The sequence below is a fragment of the Fringilla coelebs genome (genome assembly GCF_963513975.1).
Source record: "Fringilla coelebs genome assembly, chromosome: 21".
In the NCBI taxonomy this organism is placed as follows: Eukaryota; Metazoa; Chordata; class Aves; order Passeriformes; family Fringillidae; genus Fringilla; species Fringilla coelebs.
Genome location: NC_140047.1, coordinates 2,321,510 through 2,345,691, shown reverse-complemented (window position 1 = coordinate 2,345,691; position 24,182 = coordinate 2,321,510). Strand labels below are relative to the sequence as shown.

At 56.7% G+C, this 24,182-nt stretch overlaps 1 protein-coding gene across 4 annotated transcripts in view; it reads left to right on the top strand.

Annotated features, from left to right (window-relative positions):
- RGS3 (regulator of G protein signaling 3) overlaps nucleotides 1–4,070 on the top strand; it is a 59,784-nt gene extending 55,714 nt beyond the window's left edge. For 3 of the 4 annotated variants that reach the window (XM_084219735.1, XM_084219734.1, XM_084219736.1), the window contains 4 exons: nucleotides 960–1,061; nucleotides 1,902–1,963; nucleotides 2,582–2,748; nucleotides 2,838–4,070. In XM_084219735.1, the coding sequence (XP_084075861.1) occupies nucleotides 960–1,061; nucleotides 1,902–1,963; nucleotides 2,582–2,748; nucleotides 2,838–3,023 (517 nt within the window). In that variant the 3' untranslated portion in view covers nucleotides 3,024–4,070. Of the gene's footprint in view, nucleotides 1–496; nucleotides 878–959; nucleotides 1,062–1,901; nucleotides 1,964–2,581; nucleotides 2,749–2,837 lie in introns of those variants that run through there. The other variant, XM_084219737.1, reaches the window with a different exon arrangement.
- The last annotated feature ends 20,112 nt before the right edge of the window (nucleotides 4,071–24,182 follow it).

The following is a 24,182-nucleotide window of genomic DNA, read 5'->3' as shown; positions in this document are numbered from 1 at the left end:
CGCCGTGCCACGCGGGGGCAGCACCGCCCGTCCCATCCCTGACCGGGGTTGTTGGGGGGGAGAGCTCCTTTTCCCACGGCGCTTCCCAAAAATCTGCTCAGCTTTGGTTACTGGCAGCCCCCGGGGCAGCCGCGAGCCCCACGGCCGTGTGTCCCTTAGTCTGTCTGTCCAGGGAGGCTGGAGCGGGGGGACCCGTGCGCGGGTGACAGAGCGGGGTGTCTTTGCCCAATGCCCTGCGCTGCCAATCCCGGCCATCCCCTTACGAAAATGTCCCCAGGCCATGTCCCACACGGGCTGGCACCGCAGACGTGTGAACACCCGTGGGGTGTGCATGTGTGGGTGCCCACGCAGGGGGGACACAGGGCAGCGCGGTCCCCGCTCTGCTCCTCAGCGCGCTCCGCCCCGCCGCCGGCCCCGCTGCCTTCCCCGCGCTCTATAAATAGCCCTCGTAAATCCTCGCCGTGATTATTTTTCCCCGCCGTCTCTTGAAAGGCCCCACTATCCGCCTCGGCGCTGATTTTTCCACCTTTCCCCAAGTTTCCCCAGCAACGGCAGAGCCGTCCCAAGCAGCGGCGGGGCTGACACAGCCTTTACTCACTCGCACGCTCCGGGCCGCCCCACGCCGCATTTAAAGCTCTCCGCGCTGAGCCCTCCCACTTCCCGTTCCGCGCTGGCCGCTGCGGCAGGAGCGCGGCTCGGGGCGGCCGGCAGAGCGTCCCCGCTGTCCCCGCTGTCCCCGCCGCTCGGCTGTCCCCGCTGCCATGCCCTTCTTCCGCGACCTGTCCAAGCCGCAGCCGCTGGAGTTCCACGCCGAGATGCTGCTGGCGGTGCAGCGGCCGCACACGGGCAGCCTGCAGCGGCGGCACACCATGAAGGAGTAGGTGGTGGGCGCGGGCCGGGGGTCCCCGCGGGGCCGGGGGTCCCCTCGCCCGCCCGCTCACGCTCGCTCTTCTCTCTAGAGCCAAGGACATGAAGAACCGCCTGGGGATTTTTCGGCGGCGGAACGAGTCCCCCGGAGCCAACCCCTCCGGCAAGCTGGACAAAGTGCTCAAATCGCTCAAGTAAGTGCTGCGAGCGGGCGGCGCGGGCTTGGGGACCCTGGGGGCTTGGGGACCCTGGGGGCTTGCGGACCGTGGGGGCTTGGGGACAAGCTGTGGTCCGGAGCTCCTCACCTCCGGGAAAGCTGTATTCACCCCTTTTGGGGAAGCTGTGGACAAACTTTTTGTGTCTAGAGGAGCATTTAAAATATTTTTTTGGCTGAAAATCTCCGCTGGAGGGTGAGAGGTGCTGCTTGCACAGTGGCACCGCAACAGCCTGGGCTGGAAATTTACCTGACAGCAGCGTTCTCCCAGTGCCTGTCTATGGAACTTTAACTGGCCAGAGGATGGTTTGAAAAACCACTTTGCTCTGGAGATGCTCCAGCAGCTGGAGACAAGCCCTCTCTGCTCTTGCTCCTGGCAGCTTCTCTGGCTGCTTGAATGGGGCAGCTGAAATCCCACTTTTCCACAGCTCTGCATCACCCAGGGCTTCTTCAATTCTTCCTCAGACACCCCAAGTGCCACAGCTGCCTGCACAGACCCCCTGGGGGTGGATTTTCTTCTGGCCAGCCTAAAGGCAGCAGTTTCCTTTCATCAGAGCTGCAGTGGTGCTGTCTGGTGCAGAGCCTGGCTCTGCCTTCAGCTGCTCTGCCAGTGCCAGTACCAAGGTGGGAGCCAGGGCCAGCCCCTCGGGCACACAGCGTGGCTTTATCCTCTGGAAACGTTTAGCAGGAGCTGATTTGGGAGCTGGGAGCAGCCGTGCTGGGCTCGCAGCCTGGCTTTTAATCCACTGGAAATGTTTAGCAGGCAGCAAAAGCAGCTTTTGCTGCTGAGCTTTGCCAGCGTGCCGTCCTTCCTCCACAGGCCCACTCCCGAGGAAGCGCTCAAGTGGGGGGACTCCCTGGAGAAGCTGCTGCTGCACAAATGTGAGTGTGTGTCCATCCCTTCCACTTGTGTTCGCTGCCAGGGGAATATCCACACACGTGCCTGGATAAAGCTGGGATTTCCTCTGTTAATCCCTTCCGGTGTTTGGGGATGCACAAAGCCAAATTAGCCTCTCCCTGTCTGCCCCCCTCCTGCTCCTGCCTGGCCCAGGGGAGAACTTGGTGGCAGGGGCCAAGGAGAGCTTCAGGTCAGGGCTGCAGCCCCCAGCTTGGGGAGGAGGGGGCAGTGATCCATGTCAGTGCCCAGTTTGGGGCTGTGCAGAGGAGCAGGAGCTGCTTTAGAGCATCCTGAACATGGGAGGACTGCCCTTCTCAGGCACCCCATCCTACACCCAGCCCAGGGGATGGCCAGGGGGTCCTGTCCCCACGCCAGCCCAGCCTCCCTTCTGGCTCTCGGTGCTGCAGCCAGGCTGGGGATGTGGATTCAGCTCCTGGATGGGCTGTGCTGCCCTGGCAGTGCCATCACTGCCTGTTTGCACCAGGAGCTTCTTTGGGCAGTGCAGGGAGGTGCTTTGGGCTGCAGCTGTGCCAGAGCTGAGGCTCCTGTGGGGCTGTTCCTGTCTGTGAGCAGGAGTAGAGCCATGTCCCTGTCTCCCACAGACGGGCTCGCTGCCTTCCGGGCCTTCCTGCGCACCGAGTTCAGCGAGGAGAACCTGGAGTTCTGGCTGGCCTGTGAGGAGTTCAAGAAGATCAAATCCCAGTCCAAGATGGTCTCCAAGGCCAAGAAGATCTTCGCTGAGTACATTGCCATCCAGTCCTGCAAGGAGGTGAGGGCTGGCTCCCACGCTGGCGAGCGGCTCCCGGCGCGGTGCCTGCCTGGGGAGCTGCTCACCAGCCCTGGTTCCTCTGCCCACAGGTCAACCTGGACTCCTACACACGGGAGCACACCAAGGAGAACCTGCAGAACATCACCCGCAGCTGCTTCGACCTGGCGCAGAAGAGGATTTACGGGCTCATGGAGAAGGACTCGTACCCCCGCTTCCTCCGCTCCGACCTCTACTTGGACATAATCAACCAGAAGAAGGGCAGCTCCCCACTGTAGGCCCAAGGACTGTCTGGGGCAGGCTGGGAGCTGTGTGTTTACACGGAATTGGGCAGTGGAGGCCTTCCAGGAGCTGGTGGGGGCTCGCTGTGCTGCTCGTGCCCCGGGCCGTACGGACAGGGGGCAGCCGAAGGCACCGAGCCCGGGGCCGAGGGCACCCCAGGCCGGGCAGGCTGGCACTGCTGCAGCCCCACCATCGCTGGTACGACGCCTTCGGGGTGGCCCCGGCGTGGATTTAGCCTGGAGGGAAGCTCCCACAAGATACTGTGAAGCACCTGCCCCAGCCACGAGCGTTGCTGGAGAGTGAGCCCAGCTCGGCGAGGAGGAGGGGATCTCGTGCAGGGCTCTGGCAAGGGGACGGCAGCACCGACACAGATGTGGTCCTGGATTAAAGCCTTGTGAACTGGAGCAGCCCCAGGATGCTGCTGTGCTTCCCTGTGCCATGGGGCCTCCCGGCTGCCCCGCAGCAGCTCTGGCAGGAGCCTGGCGCTTCCTTGGCTCGTGGTGGCACCCCCCGGGAGCAGCGAGAGCCGGGCCCTTGCCCTGCGCTGGAGGTGTGCAAAGCACCCCCTCCTGCCCTCCCCCCTGGTTTATTTATTGCCCTCCTGTAGCTGGACACGTTGCTGTGTGATAGGAAAGCCCCGTGTCCTCCCCGTTCCCGAGTTACAAGTGCAATATTTGTGTGTGTCGCGGCCGAGTTCTCCGGCGGAGTGGATGCCTTTTTCTTTTTCCAGGTGTGTAGATTTTGTAAGGTAGCAGGTTTTGTGTGCCAGACCCATTCCCTGGCAGCGGGCCGCTGGGGGAGCCTGGTGTAAATATCAATATACTGATGCCCTGACGACGGAGGGTTTGGTGATGGAGAAAAGCAGAAAAGCAACTCTGTGCAGCAGCCGCTCTCCTGACTCTGGATAACAATGCTGTGGTTGGGAAGCAGGGGTTCCTGCTGGCCCTGGCAGGGCGGGGTGCTCTGCCTGCCTCCCAGTTTACAGTGCAAAGCATCTCTGCAGCTAGAAAAAAACCTACATTGTCATGGTCATAGGTAAATAAAAGGAGAATATAATTTCTTGTAGCTGGCTTTTGTTCGTGCCGTGTTTGTCAGCGCTGGTGGAGCCGCACGGCCCTCGCCTCGCTGAAGAGTGTAAAGTCCTGTTACTGTGTGGCTAAAGAAGGGAAAATCTGGTTCCATGAATTTCTGAGCTTTTTTTTTTTTATGATGGAGCAGCTGGCAGATGCTCCTGAGGCCAGGTCTGGGTGTAGGAGCAGAGTTTTGCCCAAAGTGAGACCATTCCCAAGGCCAGTGGTTGCTGTTAAACACAGCAGGGCACGAATCTCTGAGCAGGGAAATGCCCAAACACACCAGTGCTCAGTGCTGAGTGACCCCCTGCAGCTCCAGGTCCCTCTGGGGACACACCAAAAGCAGAACAAAAAGCTGTTCCAGGTCTGTGACAGCTTGGCAGGGCTGCTCCTCCCCAGCAAAGGCAGTGCTCGGGTGTGGGATGCAAATAATTTGTAAAGGCCGTTCAGGGTGTGTTTGGTACCTGAAGTGCCACCTGGTTGTGGTGGGCCTTGGATGTCTCAGGGATGTGACTGTGGTGTCACAGGGCTGTGCTGGGCTGTGGTGTGGCTGCCCAGTGCTGCTGGTGATGCCCAGGGCTGTGTGGCTGCCCCACCTGAGCACAGCTCTCCCCAGCAGGTACCATCTCTGGGGAGCCTGTTTTCCCTCTTCAAACAGCCAGCAGGTGATGCCAGGTGAGGCAGAGCTGAGGGCTCTGCTCAGGGCTTGGCTGGGACAGCAGGGTTGGTGAGGTGGCTCTCCTGGAGATGCTGTTGGCACCCCAGGGTCAAGGTCCATGGATGGTGTCCCAGTGGTGACCCAGTCACTGACCCCGGAGCTGCTGGCACCCGGTGGGTGGGGGCACCCTCCAGGCCAGCCCCTCCTCTTTCTCCTGGCATTGCCCAGAGCTTTCATCTCCTCCTTCCCAGCTGGGAGGGTTTCCCTTTGTGTCTGGACTCAACACAGATTTTCTTGCACTTCCCCCTCTCTCCATCTGCACTCTCCTGAGCTCCCCACTCCATCCCAAACTGTCAGTGTTAGGAAACTTACAGCAGGGTCCCTTCATTGTCCCATTTTTCCATGTCCCCAGGCTCACTGGGACACCCACAGAGGGTCTGGGCTCGGGGGCTCTGTGGGCACTGGGCAGCTCAGTCCCTGCTGTCACCTTCTCCCTGCCCTGAGCACAGCCCCAGCAGCCCTGGTGCATCCCATGGTGCTGCTGATGCCTAGGAGCATCCCAACCCCATACCCATGCTGGGTTTTGAGCCTACAACCTGCCTTCCCTTCAAGAATTGTCCCAGCCCACTGAGGCAGGCAGGCAGGGAGGGCTGGAGCTGCCGTGGGAGGTGTGGGGTGGGATTCTGGTGTTTGGCTTTGATCCCTGCAGGGGACAAAGGCCCCGTGGGGGGGAAGAAATGAGGACCTGGGGTGACTCCCTGGAAAGATGAAATAGCCCTGGGTGAGTGGCAGGAGCTGGCTTATTGCTGTAAGAGAATTTATTGCTGGGTTCCAGGCTGGCCTGAGTCACTTGGCAAACGCCATCCCCACGTGCCTGGGGACACTCGATTCCCTGGAGGGACAGGCTGGGGCAAAGCTGGAAGGGCCACGTGCTTTGTCCTTGTTTTCCTGGGATGGCCAGTGCCCCCTGCACAGGACAGGTCTCAAAATGAACTCAGGTCTTCTCATGGGCTCTGTGGTGACACAAGCCACAGCTTTGTCCTCTCTGTGCTGAGGGAGAGGGGCTGTGACAGCTTCTCCAAGACTTTGTGCTGCAGAGCAGAAGGTGTGAGGAGCTTGGAGCATCTGCACGGGAGCTGCTGAGGGAAGTGAGCCCGTGGAGGGGGTTTGTGCTGGGGACATTGGTTTGTGCTGGGGACATTGGTAGGGGTGGAGATCCAGTCCAGGTTTGTGCTGGGGACATTGGCTGGGAAGGAGATCCAGCCCAGGTTTGTGCTGGGGACATTGGTAGGGGTGGAGATCCAGCCCAGGTTTGTGCTGGGGACATTGGTAGGGGTGGAGATCCAGCCCAGGTTTGTGCTGGGGACATTGGCTGGGAAGGAGATCCAGCCCAGGTTTGATCTGGGGACATTGGCTGGGAAGGAGATCCAGCCCAGGTTTGATCTGGGGACATTGGCTGGGAAGGAGATCCAGCCCAGGTTTGATCTGGGGACATTGGTAGGGGTGGAGATCCAGCCCAGGTTTGATCTGGGGACATTGGCTGGGAAGGAGATCCAGCCCAGGTTTGTGCTGGGGACATTGGTTGGGAAGGAGATCCAGCCCAGGTTTGATCTGGGGACATTGGCTGGGAAGGAGATCCAGCCCAGGTTTGATCTGGGGACATTGGTAGGGGTGGAGATCCAGCCCAGGTTTGATCTGGGGACATTGGCTGGGAAGGAGATCCAGCCCCACTGCCCTGAGGGGACACAGGGAGCTCTTACAGGGACACTGAGTTTACAGCACAGAAGGAGAAGAGAAATGTCCTTCTGGAGCACAAAATCAAATATCCAGGACAAAATCCAGTCATGCCAAGAGAAGAAATTCCTGACTCATTGATGCCAATGCCACAAGCCTGTGTGAAGGGAATTAGTTATATCCCTAATTCCTAATTTGAGCCACAAGCCAAGTGGCACTGCTGGAGGGACATTCCCAGCAGCAATGCTGGGATCAGGAGGGTCACCTGGCTGGGTTTGGCCCTGGGGGGAGTAGAGGGGACAATACCTGCACTGAAGCCACCCAGGAAGGGTGACAGCAGGAGCTGCTGCCTGTCCTGGGCTCATCCCAAGGATCAGGGATGTGGGGAAGAGCTGCCTGTGGACATCACTGGTGCTGCAGCCAAAGGGAATTTCCCAGTGTGGAAACTGGTGCCTTCCAAAACAGGGAGCCTTATCTCAGCAGATAAGGAGGATTTATCTCTGGGCTAAAAATTAGTGGTTGCTGAGTTGCAAATAGCAGCAGCTCAGCCGTGTTTGTTGTGTGCAAACAGGGCAAAGTCCACCCAGGTGCTCCTTGTTCATCCATAGCACAAGGCTCACCCAGCTGAGGGCAAAGCTCCCAGGGAAGGGATTTATGTGGGAAAATGGGAATTATCACTAGAAAGAGCTGAAAGCTTCAAAACCTGACGTTTTTGAAAATGGTAAAATGTCCTAAGGTCCTGGGTTTAACGTGATGGTTCCTTCACACCCTCAGGGATGAGGAGGTTGGGATGAACAAAAAGCACTTGGGAGAGGTGGGAAAATGTGTCATCTGTCTCAGGTGATGGTCTTGACCCTTCAGGTGTCCCTCAGGTCAGTATTGCATCAGCTGTCTGACGTGGCTGGCAGCCAGGGATGGGTGCTGGGGTCACCTGTGATTCACAAAAGCAAAGGAAGCTCTGAAAGTGGCAGCTGAAAATGCAGCTCAAGCTGCTGAGCACCTCTGGCATGAAGATTTACTGGGAAAAGGGAATGAGGAGGGAGAGAAGGGAATGTGGTGATCCCAGGCGAGCACCTGCAGCACTTGGGCTGCAAGGAGCCTCATTCCAGGGCTGGCTGGAAGCCAGGAGCACAAAGCTTTTCTCTTATTTCTACAGAAACAGAACTTTGCCTTTTTTTGCAGGGGGGTCCTGTGCCCCAAGACACTCCAGCGCTGCTCAGCCTTTACTGGGCTTTTCCAAGGCACCCATCCTGGAGGACAAACTTACCCAAATAAACAGAACTTTCTACTGAGCAAAATCATTCCTTGGACCCCTGATTAGACAAATGTTCTCAGAATAGAAGCAAGGCTGCTTTCCAGCCACAGACTAAACACAGCTCAGCAGTTTGATACTGAAACCACTGACACAAGAATTCCCTGCCTGGAGTAAACAGCTGAGCTGCCCTGACAGTCCCTTCACCCTGCTCAGGGCTCCTGAGGCTTATCAGGAGCACCCTGAGCTCTAATTTGGGTGCTGAGGTGCCCAGGAGCTGTCTGGAGCCCCACCACAGGAGCACCAGCTGTCTGCAGGGTGGGGATGGAGGTCAGCCTTGGTCTGGGTTTGTCTGGGGCCTTTGGCATCCTCTGGGTGTGATAAGGGTGCAGAGTGTGTTTGTCCTTCCTGGGCAGGGCTGGGGAGGGGGTGCTCAGCTCACTGTCCTGCCCAGGGTGCCAGGGGTGCCCTTCCAAAGAATCCCTGGATTGGGGCTGGCAGGACCAGTGCCACCAACCTCTGCAGGTGGCATTAACGATGTCACCCCCAAACAATCCAAGGGAGCAAACACAGAGAAAGTAAAAGGCTTCTGAGGTAAAAATAAAACCAGACTCAGAGGTTTCTGTCAAGGATACAAACCCAGCTTGGCTGGGCTGGGGCCAGGGCAGGAAATGCAGCGGTGCTGGAGTCCCCTGGGTGCCTCCAGCTCAGAGGGGAAGCATTGTTGTGTCCCTCTCATTGCTCATTTTCTGATTCTTCCCTGCATGAGGTCATTTTTACTCAGCCCATCCAGCTCACACATTCCCTGGAGCTGGGGAGGAAAGCAGATAATGCTGAGTGCAGCCAGCCCCAAGGTCTGGGGAGGATGGAGCAAAGGATGGTGAAAAATGCTTTTATTTGTGGCTCAGCAGAGCTGGGACACAGGGAGGGGATGAGGGGAACCTGCTCCTCAGAGTGACCCCCTGCCAGCACCCCCACCCCCTTTGTGCACGGGGCACAGGCAGGGATGGAGCTGATTTTGGGATTCCCACCTTGGGGAAATCTGGGATCCCCCATTTCCCTGCCCCCCTCGTTTGGCAGAGGGAGAGCTGGAGGGAGGTGGGGGAGAGGAAGAAGAGCCAAGCAGGAGCAGGTGGGGGCTGTGGATGGAGTGTTTGCACAGGAGCCATTTGCAAGTAATTTCTTGTCCCTTCCTGAACTAATGGGACAATTACTTCGGGCCACACGTGTTTCTCATGGAAAGTTCCACACAGGCCCTGCGTCATCTCCTCAGGGGAGCAGCCCTGCTGGCCCTGACGTGATTTTCTAGACAAAGACAAGCAGGTGAAACTCCTGCTCTGGGCCTGGGGACAGCTGGGATGGCTCACAGAGCACCAAACAAAGCTCCCAGGGCAGGAGGGGCTCACGTGCTGAAAGCTGATCCCCAGGGCCAAACAAGCTCTGGGATGGAGCTGCTGGGCTTGGCACGGGGCTTTTGGATGTGTCCCTCTGACTGTGTGCCCTGTGCCCCCCAGCAGCTCAGGAGGGGTGTGGAGAAACCAGAGGGAATCCTGCAGAGGCTGCTGAGGTGGAGGGAGGAGAGGGGTGGGATGTAGCAGCATCCACAGCTTTGGGAAGGACAGCAGGAAAGTGATGGAGCCAAAGTTCTCTGGGTACACCAGGTGACACAGTAAGGGACAGCAGCACAGCGTGTGACAGCTCACAGAGCTCCAGCAGGGACAGCAGGACAGGTGCTCTCACAGCAAAGCTGGCACAGCAGGAACCCCCCCCAGAGAAGGGGGGGTCTCACTGCTGGAAGGGGTCCAGACTTGCCCCCAGTCCCAGCTCCCCCCCAGGTGCTGGGGACACTCCTGGCCTGTGGGGACAGAGAGCCCAGGGATGCACCCCAGCACTCTGAGGAGCTTTGCATGCACATGGACAATGTTCCCCAGCACCCAGAGATGCAGGACAGAGCTGCTGGAGCCAAAGGCCTCATGTGAAGGCAAATCCTGTGTTTTTCTACAGGGGAAAAATTAAATTCCATAGCTTGAGAATGGGTCAACTGAGCTAATGCTGGAGCTGAGGAAAGAGTCCTTCCCTTTGCCCTCTGACCACTCACAATCTGTTTGGTTGTGGGTAAAAGATGAGAGCTGAGAGCCAGACTTTGGGCTGGCTTGGGCTGTGGGATGGCCCCGTGGAGCTCAGGGTGACATCTCTGCTGTGCCCAGCTGCTCTGTCCCCTGTCACAGGAGCTCATCTCCCTGGCTGGTAATTCTGATCTCCACATTGGTGTGTTTTCTAGAGATCAAGCCTAAATTTTTTTTTTTTTGGCCACCCCAGGCCTGAGCAGCAGCGAGAGCTGTGCAGTCTGGGGTGAGGATGGGGATCCTGGATGGCTCCTGCAGCTATAGCCCCACGTATTTTATTTAATTTGTCATTTGTATGCAAACAATCCAGTTAATTAACTAGATGATCTTTCAGGGACCATAAGTGTTGCCAGAGGTAGGAAGTCTGATAAGTTGATCCAGCCAATCTTTCCCTTCCTAAAATAAACAATGAGGAAGGAAGTAGGATGGAAGCCCCTGAAAATCACTTTTTAAATAGTGTCAGCTTTTCTGGCCGAGCCATAAACCCACAGTTCCTGAAGCACTGGCACGGCATTAATGAGATGATAATCATGGCCACACTCATTACTGCAGCTCCATCACAGCCCAGGAATTCACTCTGGCAGGGAGCAGGGTGGGCTCTGCTGTCTCCTCTGCTGTGCCCACGTTCCAGGGAAGTGATTCCCAGGAGAGCTCCCACTGCTCTCCCCACAGCTGAGGCTCCAGCCAGGCTGCTCTCAGCACACAGGGCAAGGCTCTGCCTCCCTCAGGGCAGCTTTGGCACTCTGGGGACCTTGGAGTCCCAAGCCCCTGTGGGGAATTTGCTGGAGTCCAAGGCTGGTGGCAGAGTGACCTCCCAAGGTCAATCCCCCCTGTCCCTGCTCTCCTGCACAGAGGAGCCTCAGGAGCAGCTTCAGGCCCACCACTGAAGATCCAGAGGGGTCTCACTTGGACCTCCTGGTCCATCCTGGTGTCTGAAATGGCTGCAGGGCCACTGCCCCCTCTGCACAGGGATGTTTTAGAGGGATGGAAGTTTGCTGGGAATTGTGTCAGTCCTTGCTGGCTCCTCATCCAGGCACCTCCATCACCCAGAACACGCTGGGCTCCAGCTGAGCTGTCAGCCAGAGCCCTCTGGGACCTGCAGAGACACAGACCCCACCAGGGGTTATTGACTTGCACCTCTGTGGGAAGAGGAGACCCCTGATGCGCCACTTTGTCCCCACAGACCAGGACAAAACTTGATTTCTCCTGGACCTGGAGAGGCAAAGCCTCCTGAGGAAGATGGGAAGACGATTTTCTGCTTGTGTTTGTGGCTGCACAGGTCTGTGGGGTCAGGTGTGGCACCACCAGCCAGCCTGAGCCCTGTGGGGGGGGCAGACACTGGAGGTGTTTTCCAGGCTCTGGTGCTAAAGACCACTTGTGCTCGGGTTTTCTGGTTCCACCCTCTTGTTCTGCTCATCTCCCCTGTTTCTGGGAGTGGCTGAAGCTCCTGCTTGCTGGATAAAGACAGGCTAGGGGAATTCAGCTGTTTTTTTAACCCTGCAGGTCCTGTCTCCCCAGTGCTCCATTTCTGCGGTGGGATTTCAAAACCCATCAGAGCTGGGTCCTGCTCCTTGGCCTTCCATCCTCTCTGTTCTCTGCTGTGTTTCTCTGGCTGAGGGGGTTTGGATGGGCACCCTCACATGTGGGCTCAGCTGAAGTTTGGCTCAGCTGAGATTGGGCTCAGCTGAAGCTGGGCACAGCTTAAATGGGGCTCAGCTGAAGCTGGGCTTAGCTGGAACTGGGCTCAGCCTGGGCAGTGGGGAGAGGCACCACCCAAACCTCACTGTAGTGTCCCACTGGCAGTGATGCTGCAGGAGCAGTGGGACCCAGCAGGGGGGTCCCATGGCTTTTCTGCTCCTCTTCCTCCCCCTGGACCTCCCCACCTTGCCCAGCACTCCCTGCTGGCCCTGCCCACCCCTCCTGAGCTCTGCTCCTGCCACCTGGGATGGAAGAGCTGGTGAATCCAGGTCTTCCTGTGAGAGATGGGGGAATCCTCACCCTGGCAGTGCTGCAGAGCCCTCCCAGTGGGGCTTTGCTTTGGGGGGACACAGCTGGGCTGGCTGGGGACACTGCTGGGCCACTGCCACAGGCTCTGTCCTCAGAGCATCACGGCCAGGCTCAGGTGGGACTCAGGAGAAACAACAAACACCTGGGTCCTGCTCCCCATGGAGGGACAGGACAAGGGGAATGGCTCCAAACTGAAAGAGCGGGTTTAGGATATTGGAAGGAATTGTTTCGTGGGAGGGGGGGAGGCACAGGGTGCCCAGAGCAGCTGTGGCTGCCCCTGGATCCCTGAAAGTGTCCAAGGCCAGGCTGGACAGGGCTTGGAGCAGCCTGGGACAGTGGGAGGTGTTCCTGCCCAAGGAAAGGACCCTTCCAACCCAAACCCCTCTGGGATTCCATGATTCCTCCTCCAGTACTTCCCCCAGGCACCACAAACTCAAAGCCCTCTGCTGCTGAGCACCCCCTGTTTGCTCTGCTCTGAGCCCACCCTGCTCCTGTTCCCCACTTTTCCATGGCTGCACAGTCACCAGGAAATGCCAAACTCCTCCAAGATGAGACAGGGATGGAAAGCCCCTGGCTGGAGCAGGGGTTGTGTGGAGCCCCACTGGCTGCCCTGTGCTCTCCTGTGGTGCTGTGCTTGGTTATTTCCAGCTGTGGCTTCTGGAAACTTTCAGTGCTTTTGCCACTTTTAGCCCTGGTGGCTCAGTAACTGCTCCTGGCAGAGCTGGGCCTGCTCCTCATTTTCTGGAAAAACCTTAAAATGCTGCAGAGAGTCAGAGGAACGCCAACTAAGGAAAAAAATAACAACCAGAAAAACAAAACCTGGTCTTTTTCCAATCAAACTGCAATGTTGTTGTATTTTTCTTAAAGAAAAACACATATCCTTTTTTTCCTGGATCCAGCTGGCCCCTGCACTCTCCATTGTGCCAAGCTCCCAAAATAACTGCAGTTGTCAATGGAAATAAAGCCCTGGGAGAATCTCCCATGGCTGTCTCACCCTCCTGAGCTCCTGGAATGCCTGATGACAAATCTTTGCTCTGGCAGCTCCTGGGTGTTCCAATCTCAGGGCTGTGAGTGGCAGCCCCCAGAGGTGGCTCTTCCAAGGCTGGCACGAATCAAGGGCAGCACGAGGTTGGCAGCTCTGGTTTGTTGGTGGATCCCTGCAGGGTTTAACCCTTTGCCTGTGGGGTTGGCAGTGCCCCACTCGTGGCCAGAGCAGGGGTTTGGGGTGTTCCTGGGCTCCACTCCATCCTAGCACATCCATCCTTGGTGCAGCCAGCGATTCCCAGATGAATTCTTTTGGACTTGGGACTTGAAGATCTGCATGTTCCAGGTCAGGAACAGGAACAGTCACAGCACTCATTCCTCTGGATGAAATCCCTCAAATTGTTGTTTGTATTTTTTTTAAATTCCTGTACACAAATGTTTTCCTGGCCTCCTGCTGCCTCCCCTAAGGGGGGCCTGGAAGCCTGGGGGGCTCTCCTTGGGGGTGACTGCTCTTCCACAGGCACAGGTGTGTTTACAGGGCTCACAGAGACTCCTTGTCCCATAATCTACAGAAATGCCCTGGAAAAGCAGGGTCAAGCCCAACCTCTGCCCAGCTCCCTGGCGAGGATACCCTGGACTGGAGCCTCAGGGTTCCAGTGCTGGCTTCCCATGGAAGGACTGAGCTCTGCTGGGGCTTTTGGAACCAGAGCTGGCCTCTGTGAGCAGGGCTGGGAGCTGGAGTGGGGGCTGGTCCAAGCTGACATCATCCAAAGGTGATGGTGCTGTGGTTTCACCACATTGTTCCCTCCTGCCCTTCCTCTGCCTTCCCTGCTTTTCCCCTGCCTCTGCTGTGCACACTCCCTTCCTGCAGCCCAGGATCTTTTCTGCTCCATGGGCTGCACCCCGGGCTGGTGCCTGGCTGTGGAAGAGCAGGGCTGGGGCAGCAGGAGGAGGGTGAAGGGCTGGGCTGGGGAGTGCCTCCACTCTGACCCCAGGTGATGAGGCTCCTCCTGGACACCATGGAGGTGACTCCACTCTGAACATCACAACCCCTCCTGTCCCCTGACCTCGTCACAACCCCTCCTGTCCCCTGGCACTCAGCCCTGCAGAGGGCTCCCCCAAAGCTGGAGCAGCCAGGTCAGAAGGGGCTGAGCTGGAGCTGTTATCAGCCAGGGCTGGGAGGGGAAGGGAGTGCCAGTCTGGCCAGGCCCTGCCTGGGGCACTGTGGGATGAGTCACAAGGGTTACAGGTGAGTAATAAAATAGCTGGCTCTCACCATGAAGAGACAGATATTATGTGAATGTCATTGGGATATGTCCCCCATAGTCCTCTTTCCCTCCCCTTGTAGCAACCTCAGTAGTCAGAGCATTCAGAGAGGGCTGGCTTGTTTCCAGGAGGGGTGGCATAACAGCACCTGACCTTCAACCAAGATGGGAGAAGGGAATCTCCACCAAGGGATGGCAGAGAAGGAGCTTGTGGGAAATGGATTTGTAGAAAATGCCATGGAATAGGACAGACATTATTGAGAGAGCAATGGAACTAGAAACAAGTTTCAAAGCATGGCCTTGAAAAAAAGACTGGATACTTTGGAGAAATAGAACTATGAAAGATGCATTGTAGTGGGACCCATGAGGGGTAATTTAAATGATTGGCTTTAAGGCGTTTGCAGCATGGCATGGCAGAAGCTGATAGGCCAAGGAACACTTATAGTGTATTGTAATTAAGAAATAGTTGGCTTCTGATTGTAATGGTGTGAATTATAACATCTGTATTGTCTCACCCTTCACATGAGACTGAAAATGGAATAAAAGTTTTTAATAGGCCTCTCAGTTGCCCCATCCCTGGGTCAGAAATGGGCTTAATCTGACAGAGTTGACTGACAAGACTTTGGGAGGGGCTAAGGGTGTAAAAGGCAGAAGATCCATCTTGCAGAGGAGCACGTGGCAGGTAGTCATGGGGGCTCCCAGCGCTGCAATTTTTCCTAATTCTGTCCTTTTGTTGTATTTTTTGGTTAAGGTTTCATAAACTTTTGACATTTTAAAAGTGAGCTGTCGTTTCTCACACAAGGGTCATTGGGTGATTCAGCTCCAGGAGTCACCAGTGCCCTGCCTGTGCCACATGGGCAGGGCTGGCACAGGACACATGAGTGTCCCTTGTCCTGCAGGTCCTCAGCAAACCATGGCCAGAGCAGCAGGGGGGCACTGGCAGCTCCAAGTGAGCCCAAGGCCAACTTCTGACCACTCTTGAATGGAAAGCATGGACTGGGGGCTGATCCTCCTTAAAACAATGGGCTGTAAACTGGGGAGGTGCCTGGCAGAGAGGGAGTGCAGGGGCTGAGGCCAAGGCCAGTGCCTGTGTGTGATGCCTGAACTTGCAGGTGAGGACACAGGACAGAGTGTCCTGGTGGGCCCATCCTGAACCTGAAGGTTTCTGGCACCAGGGCACGTGGTGGGATTTGGCAGAGCAGGCCCTGGACTGATGGAGGAGGTGGGGGAAAAGAGGCAGGGGCTTTGTCAGCTGAAACTCCAGGGAGTTTCACCGAGGCAGCCCTGTGGTTGGAGCAGCGGTGGGAGAGTTCTGGTCCCTGCCCCAAGGACTTCCAGCACCTCGTGGGCAGTTCCATAGGAAGGGTCGTGCAGTGTGCTGGCCCAGCTCATGGCAGGGGATGTCCCCTGTGTCCCCTCCATGGCCCTGTGCTCTAGGAGGAGCTGCTGGAAGGGGCCACTCCAAACAGGGGTGACTGAGCCCTGGGAGCCCTGGTGGGGCAGGAGGCAGCGCTGGGGCTGCAGGAGACCCCTTGTGTTGGACTGCACTGATCTGATGGGTCTGGAAGTGCAGCTGCTCTGGGGGTGATCCCAGAGGTCCCTCCAGACAGCTTTCCCTATAGCAGGACATGGCAGTGCTGGCTCTGCAGCTCCAGAGCAATTCCAGCTTACCTCAGTGCCCGCAGTGGGAGCAGAGCCCATCTCTGGTCCCCCCCTGCTCCTGCCACCACCCCTCTGCTCTCTCCTCCACCTTCCTCTTGCTGCTGGGATGCTGCTGCCTCTGTCCCCTCTCCTGTCTCTGCTGCACTCCATGGATTTGTCCCAGGGCTGTTCCCACTGCCTGGTCCTTGCTCAGTTTCTTGGCATTTTTTCCCTGCAAATCCGAGCCAGGCTGGTGCTTTCAGGGGGTTTCTGCAGGGTGGAGATTTCATCACTTTGTTGTCTCCTATTGTGCTGCTGGCAAGGCTGGAAGCCTTTGGAGGTGAGGTTTATGTTTGGGTGTTACCAGAGCAACCCTGGCAGGCTGAGAGCCTTTGCCTGTCTGCAGCACATCTGTCCAACAGCTGTTTCCAGTCTGTACCTGTGGGCTCGGGGCCTGCCAGGGGGGCTCTGCTCTGCTGGGACCCTTCAGGGGGTGGGACCTGGTGGGGAGCCAACAATTGGCCCTTGTATGTGATTCCCTGTCTGCCCCAAGGATTGGACCAGGCTCTGGAAAGTGAATTTACAGTAAAAGGCTGAACTCAGTGTAACAGCCCAGGTACAGGTGGGGGAGTGGAACAGGGTTGGCCACGTGGTCTGAAGAGTGTAGGGGGTAAATCCCATGGGAAAGGACTCAGCCTGGAGCAAAGGAGGCTCAGGGGGGACCTTGTGGCTCTGCACAGCTCCTGTCAGGAGGGGACAGCCAGTAGGGTTGGGCTGTGCTCCCAGGAACAGGGACAGGAGCAGAGGGAACGGCCTCAGGCTGGGCCAGGGCAGGCTCAGGGTGGGCACAGCAGGAATTTCTCATGGAAAGGGGGGTCAGGCCTTGGCATGGGCTGCCCAGGGGGGTTTGGAGTGTCCATCCCTGGAGGTGTCCAAGGAAGGGCTGGATGTGGCACTCAGTGCCCTGGGCTGGGGACAAGGTGAGGGCTGGGCACAGCTGGGACTCCATGGCTGGGAGGGATTTTCCAACCCAAACAATTCTGGGATTCTGTGTGGCTCAGTTCAGACACTGCCCATGCCACAACATAAAGGACCAGCTGTCCACTCAGTGACCCTCTTGGGTTTCCTTTGCATCTTTTGGGGTCTTGAAGCACTTTCCAAAAGGAATAACCTCCAGCTCTGCAGCCAGGCTCAGCTGGGCCTGGAATCAGTCAGGCTTGGGCAAGAGGCCAGGACAAAGCTCCCCAGCATCCTCTGATGCTCACCCAACTCGTGCAGGAGAGAGGGCTGGAAATAGCCCTGGAGTTTGGGTGTCTTTGTGGCTGGGACCTTGTGGGAAAATTCCCTGTGGTTGCTTGACTGCCAGCAGTTTTCCAAGGGCGTTTGCAAGCAGCACATGCCTTTGTGAAAGGCAGGGAGCAAATGCAGGCTGGCCTGTGTCTGCAGGGCAGGAACAGCCCCCCAGCAGCACAGGAGGGATGGAGAGCACATGTCCCCAGCTGCTGGGCTGTGGGATGGGGCTGACCCTGCCCCTGCACCAGACAGGGCTGGCTGAGCCCCCATGGTGCCCCAGGGAGGGACAGGGACCCCGGTGCCCCATGGCATTGCCCTGGGCTGGCTCTCCCTGTGGGCAGGAGCAGGAGGGATTCATCCTGCCTGCCCTGCCCTGCCCCACCTCGCTGGGGTTGCTGCAGGGCAATGTGCAGCTTGGCCAGCTTGGTTCTCTGGGATCAAGTGACCAATTGAAAATGGAACATTTTGGTGGCAAACTGGTCTTTGGCCATGTCAGTGTGCCCTGGACTGGAAATGGGATTGCTGTGATGGGGGAGAGGGCGTCCCTTGCTCCCTTCAAGTGAGACTCCACCTGCAGAGCTGCCTCCAGTTCTGGGGACCCAAACAGCAGCAGGACCTGGAGCTGCTGGACAGAGTCCAGAGGAGACAGCTGAGATACTCCAGGGCTGGAGCCCTCTGCTCTGGAGCCAGGCTGGGAGAGCTGGGGGTGCTCACCTGGAGAGGAGAAGCTTCAGGGAGAGCTCAGAGCCCTTTCCAGAGCCTGAAGGGGCTCCAGGAGAGCTGGAGAGGGACTGGGGACAAGGGATGGAGGGACAGGACACAGGGAATGGCTCCCACTGCCAGAGGGCAGGGATGGATGGGATATTGGGAATTGGGAATTGTTCCCTGGCAGGGTGGGCAGCCCTGGCACAGGGTGCCCAGAGCAGCTGTGGCTGCCCCTGGATCCCTGGCAGTGCCCAAGGCCAGGCTGGACAGGGCTGGGAGCAGCCTGGGATGGTGGGAGGTGTCCCAGGGTGGAATGGGATGAGCTTTAAGATCCCTTCCAACCCAAAGCAGTCTGTGATTCTGGGATTCTATCATACAGATTTTCTGGGGGTCCTGGGGAGGAATGGACACATTCAGGAGTGTTGTTTACAGTCACCTTCAGAGCAGGATCCCTCAGATTTCCTTCACCTTCCTTCAGATTTCCTTTGCACCTTCCCAAGGTGCAAATTTTTTATAATTATATTTCAAAGAGCTGCTTGTGTTGTTGTGAACCTGCATTTGAGCTGGAGCAGAATAACTGCAAAGGAACAATGAAACATTTGGACCATCAGAAATGCGGAGGATGGAAAAAAAAATTACCCTCAATTTCTTTGGGCTCCATCCCAGCTCCAGGACAATTAATTCTGTGTGTCCCTCGAACACACTGAATGTTCCCTTTACTGCAGCAACTGCTGAAGATAAGAGCCATGACCTGGCACCAACTCTGGGTGCTGAGGAATTTCTAAGCTCATTTTCTGATAAGAGCCTTCCCAGGGTGGTTGGAAACAGTTTGTTTTCATGGGTACTCTGCAAGGTCAAGTTGTTCAGCCAGGGCCACCCCCCAATAATGCTGAGCAGACTGAAATTAGGGTAGGAAAATAGGGAAACAAGGCTGTGGCACTGCAGACCCTGCAGCTCATGGCAGTTCAGGCATGAGGCAGGTCCAGGAAAAGCAGAGGGAAGGAAGGGAATTCAAACTGTAAAACTGCACAATGAAACATTCACATTGTCCTTCTGCAAGGGGAAGGGGTTTCTGCTCCAGGGGTTGGGGTCACCCACCGTGGCCAGCAAAGATTGCCTGGCTGTGTCTGAATTAGAGCAACTTTCGCTGCCTTTGGGCTGGATGAGAGCCTGGGAACTGCACCATAACACCTTCTCCCCACTGCATTTTGTGACCAAATCCAATCTTTGCATGAGCAGGAGGGGACCAATCCTGCTCCTGAGCAGGGGGAGAATGGGGAGCTCCTGGTTCCCCACCAGGTGCTGCAGGTCCATAACTCCATTCCCATCTCCAGCCCCACGGGTGCTGGCTCAGTCCAGGACTCAATTCCTTGTCCCCCACAGCAGCACCTGCCTGCCCCAGCTGAGCTCTGGAGCTGAGCTGCCCCTCCCTGCCCTCTCCAGCAGATGCCATGGAGCAGGCAGCTCCTGCTGGGCAGGGCAGTGACCCCATGGCTGAGGGCAGAGCTGCCAGGGCTGGGTGTTTGTGAGGAGCAGAAGGGAGAAGGCAGAAGCCAGCAGGATGCACCAGGGCCCTGCATCGCCCACAGGGCTGTGGTACCACTGAAAGGGGCTGGAAAAACACCACTGGCTGAGAAGTGTTCACCAGCTGGGCTTGCTGCACCCTGCCCAGTGCAGGATCCCCCCAGTCCCACCTGCCCATCCAGCTGGAAAAGGACTTTGCATTTCCAGAGGAGTGGCCATTTGCGGGGAATTCATGCAGATGAGGAGAGGGGGTCACGCCACTTCCCAAGGCCTTGCTCAAGGGGCAGAAAGGAGAACAGATGTGCCTTGGCCTGTGAACAAACAGCCCCAGAGGCTGCCAAGCTTGGGGTCTGCACCCTGCTGGGGCTGGCTGGGGGGAGAAGAGGCAGCAGAACACCTGGGAGCCCAGGAGCAGCACTGCAAGGGGGCTTTGGCACTGCCAGGGCTCTCTGCTGTGCACAGGCTGCTTGTGCGGGAGCTGGTCCAGGCAAACCCTGGAGCACAGAGGTGTCATTGACTTCAGAGGGACTGGGCACCTCCTTGAAGGAGGTACTTGTGTGTTTGAGGCTCTGGAGCAGGGTGAGTTTGCTGGATGGGGCTCAGGGTGGAACTGCAGGACACTGAAATGCTTCAGGGCTGAGATCACTCTTGGCCCCATGGAACGACTGCAGGAGATTTATTGACGTTTATCTTCATTGCTGCAGAAAAATGAGTGGTGTGTTTGAGCCAGAAAGGCAAAATCAGGCTCTTGGAAAAGCAGCAGGGAGAGTTTCCAAAGCTGCTGGGTGTTTCAGGGAAGGTTCCCCCACCCCGAGGCTCGAGATGCTCCTGCAGTAAAAGCCCAGCTGGGAGGGAGCAGGAGCATGGAGCTGTGTCTGGAGTCAGGGAGGGCTACAGGGGCCAGGCTGGCTCTGATGTGCTGCTCCCATGGGGGCTGCCATGGGGAAAGGACAATTTCCCTGCCAGAATAGCCCATGGATGCCTGGGGAGGTGGGGGATCCCTCTTTTTGGCCGAGATTGCTCTGAAGAGTTCATGTCTTGCCCTTCTGGGGCGTGCACCAGGGCAGAGCATCACCAGCACCACGTCCTGGGCAAGCTCTGCCCTCCAGGGCTCAGAGCAGCCCAGAGGCTTTTGGCCTTAAATTAAATCAGTTAATTAATGTCAGGGAACAGCTGGGAAAATGGGGAGGGTGGCTCACAGGGAGTTGATGGGAGGCCACTGCCGTGTGCAGTGTTTTTGGGCTGCTCCCTGGGCTTGGACAGGGTGTGGAGGGCACCTCTGGGAGCTGCCTGGATCTGCTGCTCACCTGGCTCCTGGTTGTCCCTGCTGCCAGGATGGAGCAGGGCTGTGGAGCAGGGCTGGCACACAGCTCCCACCACTGCTGCCAGCAGGGCTGAGGGCTGGGGGTGGGGTTGGGCTGGTGGTCAGGAAATGCTGGACCTCATGCCAAGAAGACTCCCTGGGAAGCAAATAAGATTCCCTGGGCTGGGTAGGTGGGAGATGTGGCACAAGGAAGGCTCTGTGTGTGTGCCCTCCAATGCCCACCCTCCATCCCAGCAGCAGGAAGAGCCTCTGGGCTGTTTGGAAGACACAAACATTTCTACTGAGGGCTCTGGGAGAGCCAAGCAGAGCCGTGGTGGATGCAGCCTGCTTGGCTGGGTGTCCCAGCTGTGGGGCTCAGACCCCTTGGGCTGTGCTCCCGTCTGCAGGGAGCCCTGAGCAGCCCAGAGAGCAGAGAGCAGGAAATGCTGGCTCTAGAAACACCCTGTGCTGATCCCAGCCCCGCTGGAGGCTCCCTGCCGGTGGATTTCTGCTCTCTGCTCCCTTCTCTCGGCAGTTCTCCCAAAGCAAATCTCCAGAGAGCACCTCAGGGGGGCTGAGCTGTGCTGTGCATCCCCCAGAGCTGAGGGATGGCCAGCCCATTGGGAAAAACATGTTCACTTGTGAAAATGTAGAAAGTTTAATAAAGGACAATAGGAGACAAGGACCATAGAGCAAAGGTTATTATGTCTGGGCGCCTCTTGACACTCAGCTAAGACTACAGTGGCATTTTTAGGGAATACTCTTTAAATATTTTTTTTATTATATTGGCCCTTTGCATATTCATAGACTTTTATATATATCTATAAACTATTTTACATATTCCAGGAACTATTTTACATGGTTCTTCTTTGGGTCTGCTTTTTTTAGAGTACGTGTGTTTCCTGGCTATGGTTTTGATTCTTTTTTTTTTTTTATTATTTCTAGTTTGGGCTTTGGTTTATATTTTCTACAGGGAGTGAGTGCTAATTGTTGGCATATCTATAGTAGGTGTCTTCACATATTCATTGGATATTATGTCATCTAAGTACGCATTTTAATACAAGTAAAGCTATTTCACTACTATGTCTAAGCTTAATTAACAAGAGAAATAAAAACTGTATCTTTATAACAAAATTAGTGTAACATCTCACATATAAAATCTATTTAAATATTTGCCAAAAGCCAATATTATGTATCTATAACGGCATCCCTGGCTCTTATAGACCGATGTATATAGATGATATCTATAGATGGCTGTGCCATCCTGGCACTCTCAGCAAACATCTGGAGCCCTCTCGGTGGCCCTGTGTGTCTGAGGGCTCTGCCCCTGGCCTGGCAGCCCGGCTGGAGTCTCCTGCTCTGGCCCCGGGGTATTTTTAGCAGGAGCAGCATCTGCTCGGGCTGTGGCTGTGCCCGCCGCTCCTCCGGAGCCGATAAGGGAGCGGCGAGCAAACAATGGCGGCCTCAGTTATTTTTGGCTACGAGGAGCTCCTCACCAGCAGCATGACTTTTTAATAAACAAAATCCCCTTCACGGAGGGCTCGAGGGAACAATGGCCCCATTGATCCCCCGCACTGACGAGGCTGCAGCAGAGGAGTCCATGAGGGCCGGGCTGGGGCGGACGAGGAGCCGCACAACAACGGGGCTGTTCTGGGAAGGGCAGGAAAGGCTCCGGGGACAGCAGGCTGAGCTTCCTCTGCGTCCTGGGCCTGTTCCCACCCCTGCTGCAGCGCCCTGGCAGCTGGGAGAGGACAGAGCCCGGGGGTGGGAGCCACCCAGCCCAGGGACTGGGCTCTGAGGGCTTGGGGATGTGCTCAGATGGGGTCTGGGGAGGTTTGGGTCCGGATGGATCTGGGGTGGTTTGGGCCCGGATGGATTTAGGGATATTTGGGCCCAGATGGGATTTAGGGAGGTTTGGGCCCGGATGGATCTGGGGAGGTTTGGGCCCAGATGGGATTTAGGGAGGTTTGGGCCCAGATGGATTTAGGGATGTTCGGGCCCAGATGGGGATTTAGGGAGGTTTGGGCCCAGATGGGATTTGGGGAGGTTTGGGCCCAGATGGATCTGGGGTGGTTTGGGCCCAGATGGATTTAGGGAGGTTTGGGCCCAGATAGGATTTAGGGAGGTTTGGGCCCAGATGGATTAATGAGGTTTGGGCCCAGATGGATTTAGGGAGGTTTGGGCTCTGCAGGATGAGGAGCCAGAGGAGGCTGGGTGGCCGCTGTGGGTGACACAGGGACAATGGCCAGGAAAGGGTTGATGGAGGCCAGGACCTCCTGCCCCACTGTCCCTCCTGTCCCACTGTCCTTCTGTCCCACTGTCCCTCCAGTCCCACTGCCCTCTCCTGCCCCACTGCCCTCTCCTGTCCCCCCGTCCCTCCTATCCCACTGTCTCTCCTGTCCCACTGTCCCTCCAGCCCCATTGCTCCCACTGTGGCTGCTCTGCTCCCACACCTCATTACCCTGAGTAGGGAGGGATCCCCAAGGATCATCAGGTCCAACTCTTGAGCAAATGGCCCCTGTAGGGATCAAAGCCCCATCTCGGTGTCATCAGCCATGTCCTAAGCACTGGGACAGCTGAAGAGTATTTTGGGACACTTCTGTTGAAGCAGACTGGGTTTTGGGAAATGAGAGAGTAGCTGTGCTCAGGGCAGGTAAAATCTCAGCGTCTGTGCTGGCTTGCCTGGGTTATCTGGAGATTTTGGGATAGCTGTGGGTTCTTTCCCTGGGCCTCAAAAGGGAGGTTTGCTCGCTGGGAATGGCTCAGGCAGCAACACAAGATGAAGACATCTGATAAAAGGGTTTAGTGGTGAGGAACACCAGTTCTGGGGCCTTGTTAAAGTCCTCTGGAGATGTGCTTTTTTTCAGCCCTAGGTCTGCCATCAAGATGTTGTGAGGATTTGGCTCTTTGCCCTAGGAGAGGGGTCTCTGCTCCCAGCATCAAACTCAGATCTCTGCTGAGTTGCTCAGTTCTTCCCCGTGCACTTGGCCAACGTTAAAAGGGGAATAAAGTCTCCTCTGGAGAGACATGGGGCTTATTTATAAACATTTTCAAGTGTTCTGAGCTGGGCAGATGAAAGGAGCTGGTAAAGTGCAAACCAAAGTCTTCTCATCAATCCTTAACTGTGTGATAGCAGCTCAATTTACCCTGCTACAGGAGCTTTCCAGCTCCTTTTGATTGCCCTGATAGCTGATTGCTGCAGTTGGAGGGATGCTCAAATGTCTGCAGCACTGACAACTTTCTGCAGCACCCAGCCTCCTCCTCAGCTCTGTGCTGGTGGCCAGAGCTGCCTTCCTGGGTGTTTCCTGGGAAAGAATGCACCTTGGAACAAGCAAGGCAGCCAGACAGGATGATAAAATCAGGTTTTTCATTTATTTACATGCCAAAAATGTGGTTTCTTGGGCTGCAGAGGATCATGGTCAAATTGTTTGGTTAAACATGGGCTTGGCATCTCCCTGGAGGAACAGGCAGACCCCAGACTCAGAGGTGAGACTCAAGACCAGCTCTCAGGGCAGTCCCCATTGGTGCCATCCAACTTCTCCAGGCATTTTCCATGTGCTGGTAGAGCTGCTCCTGCCAGGAGCTGTTTGGGT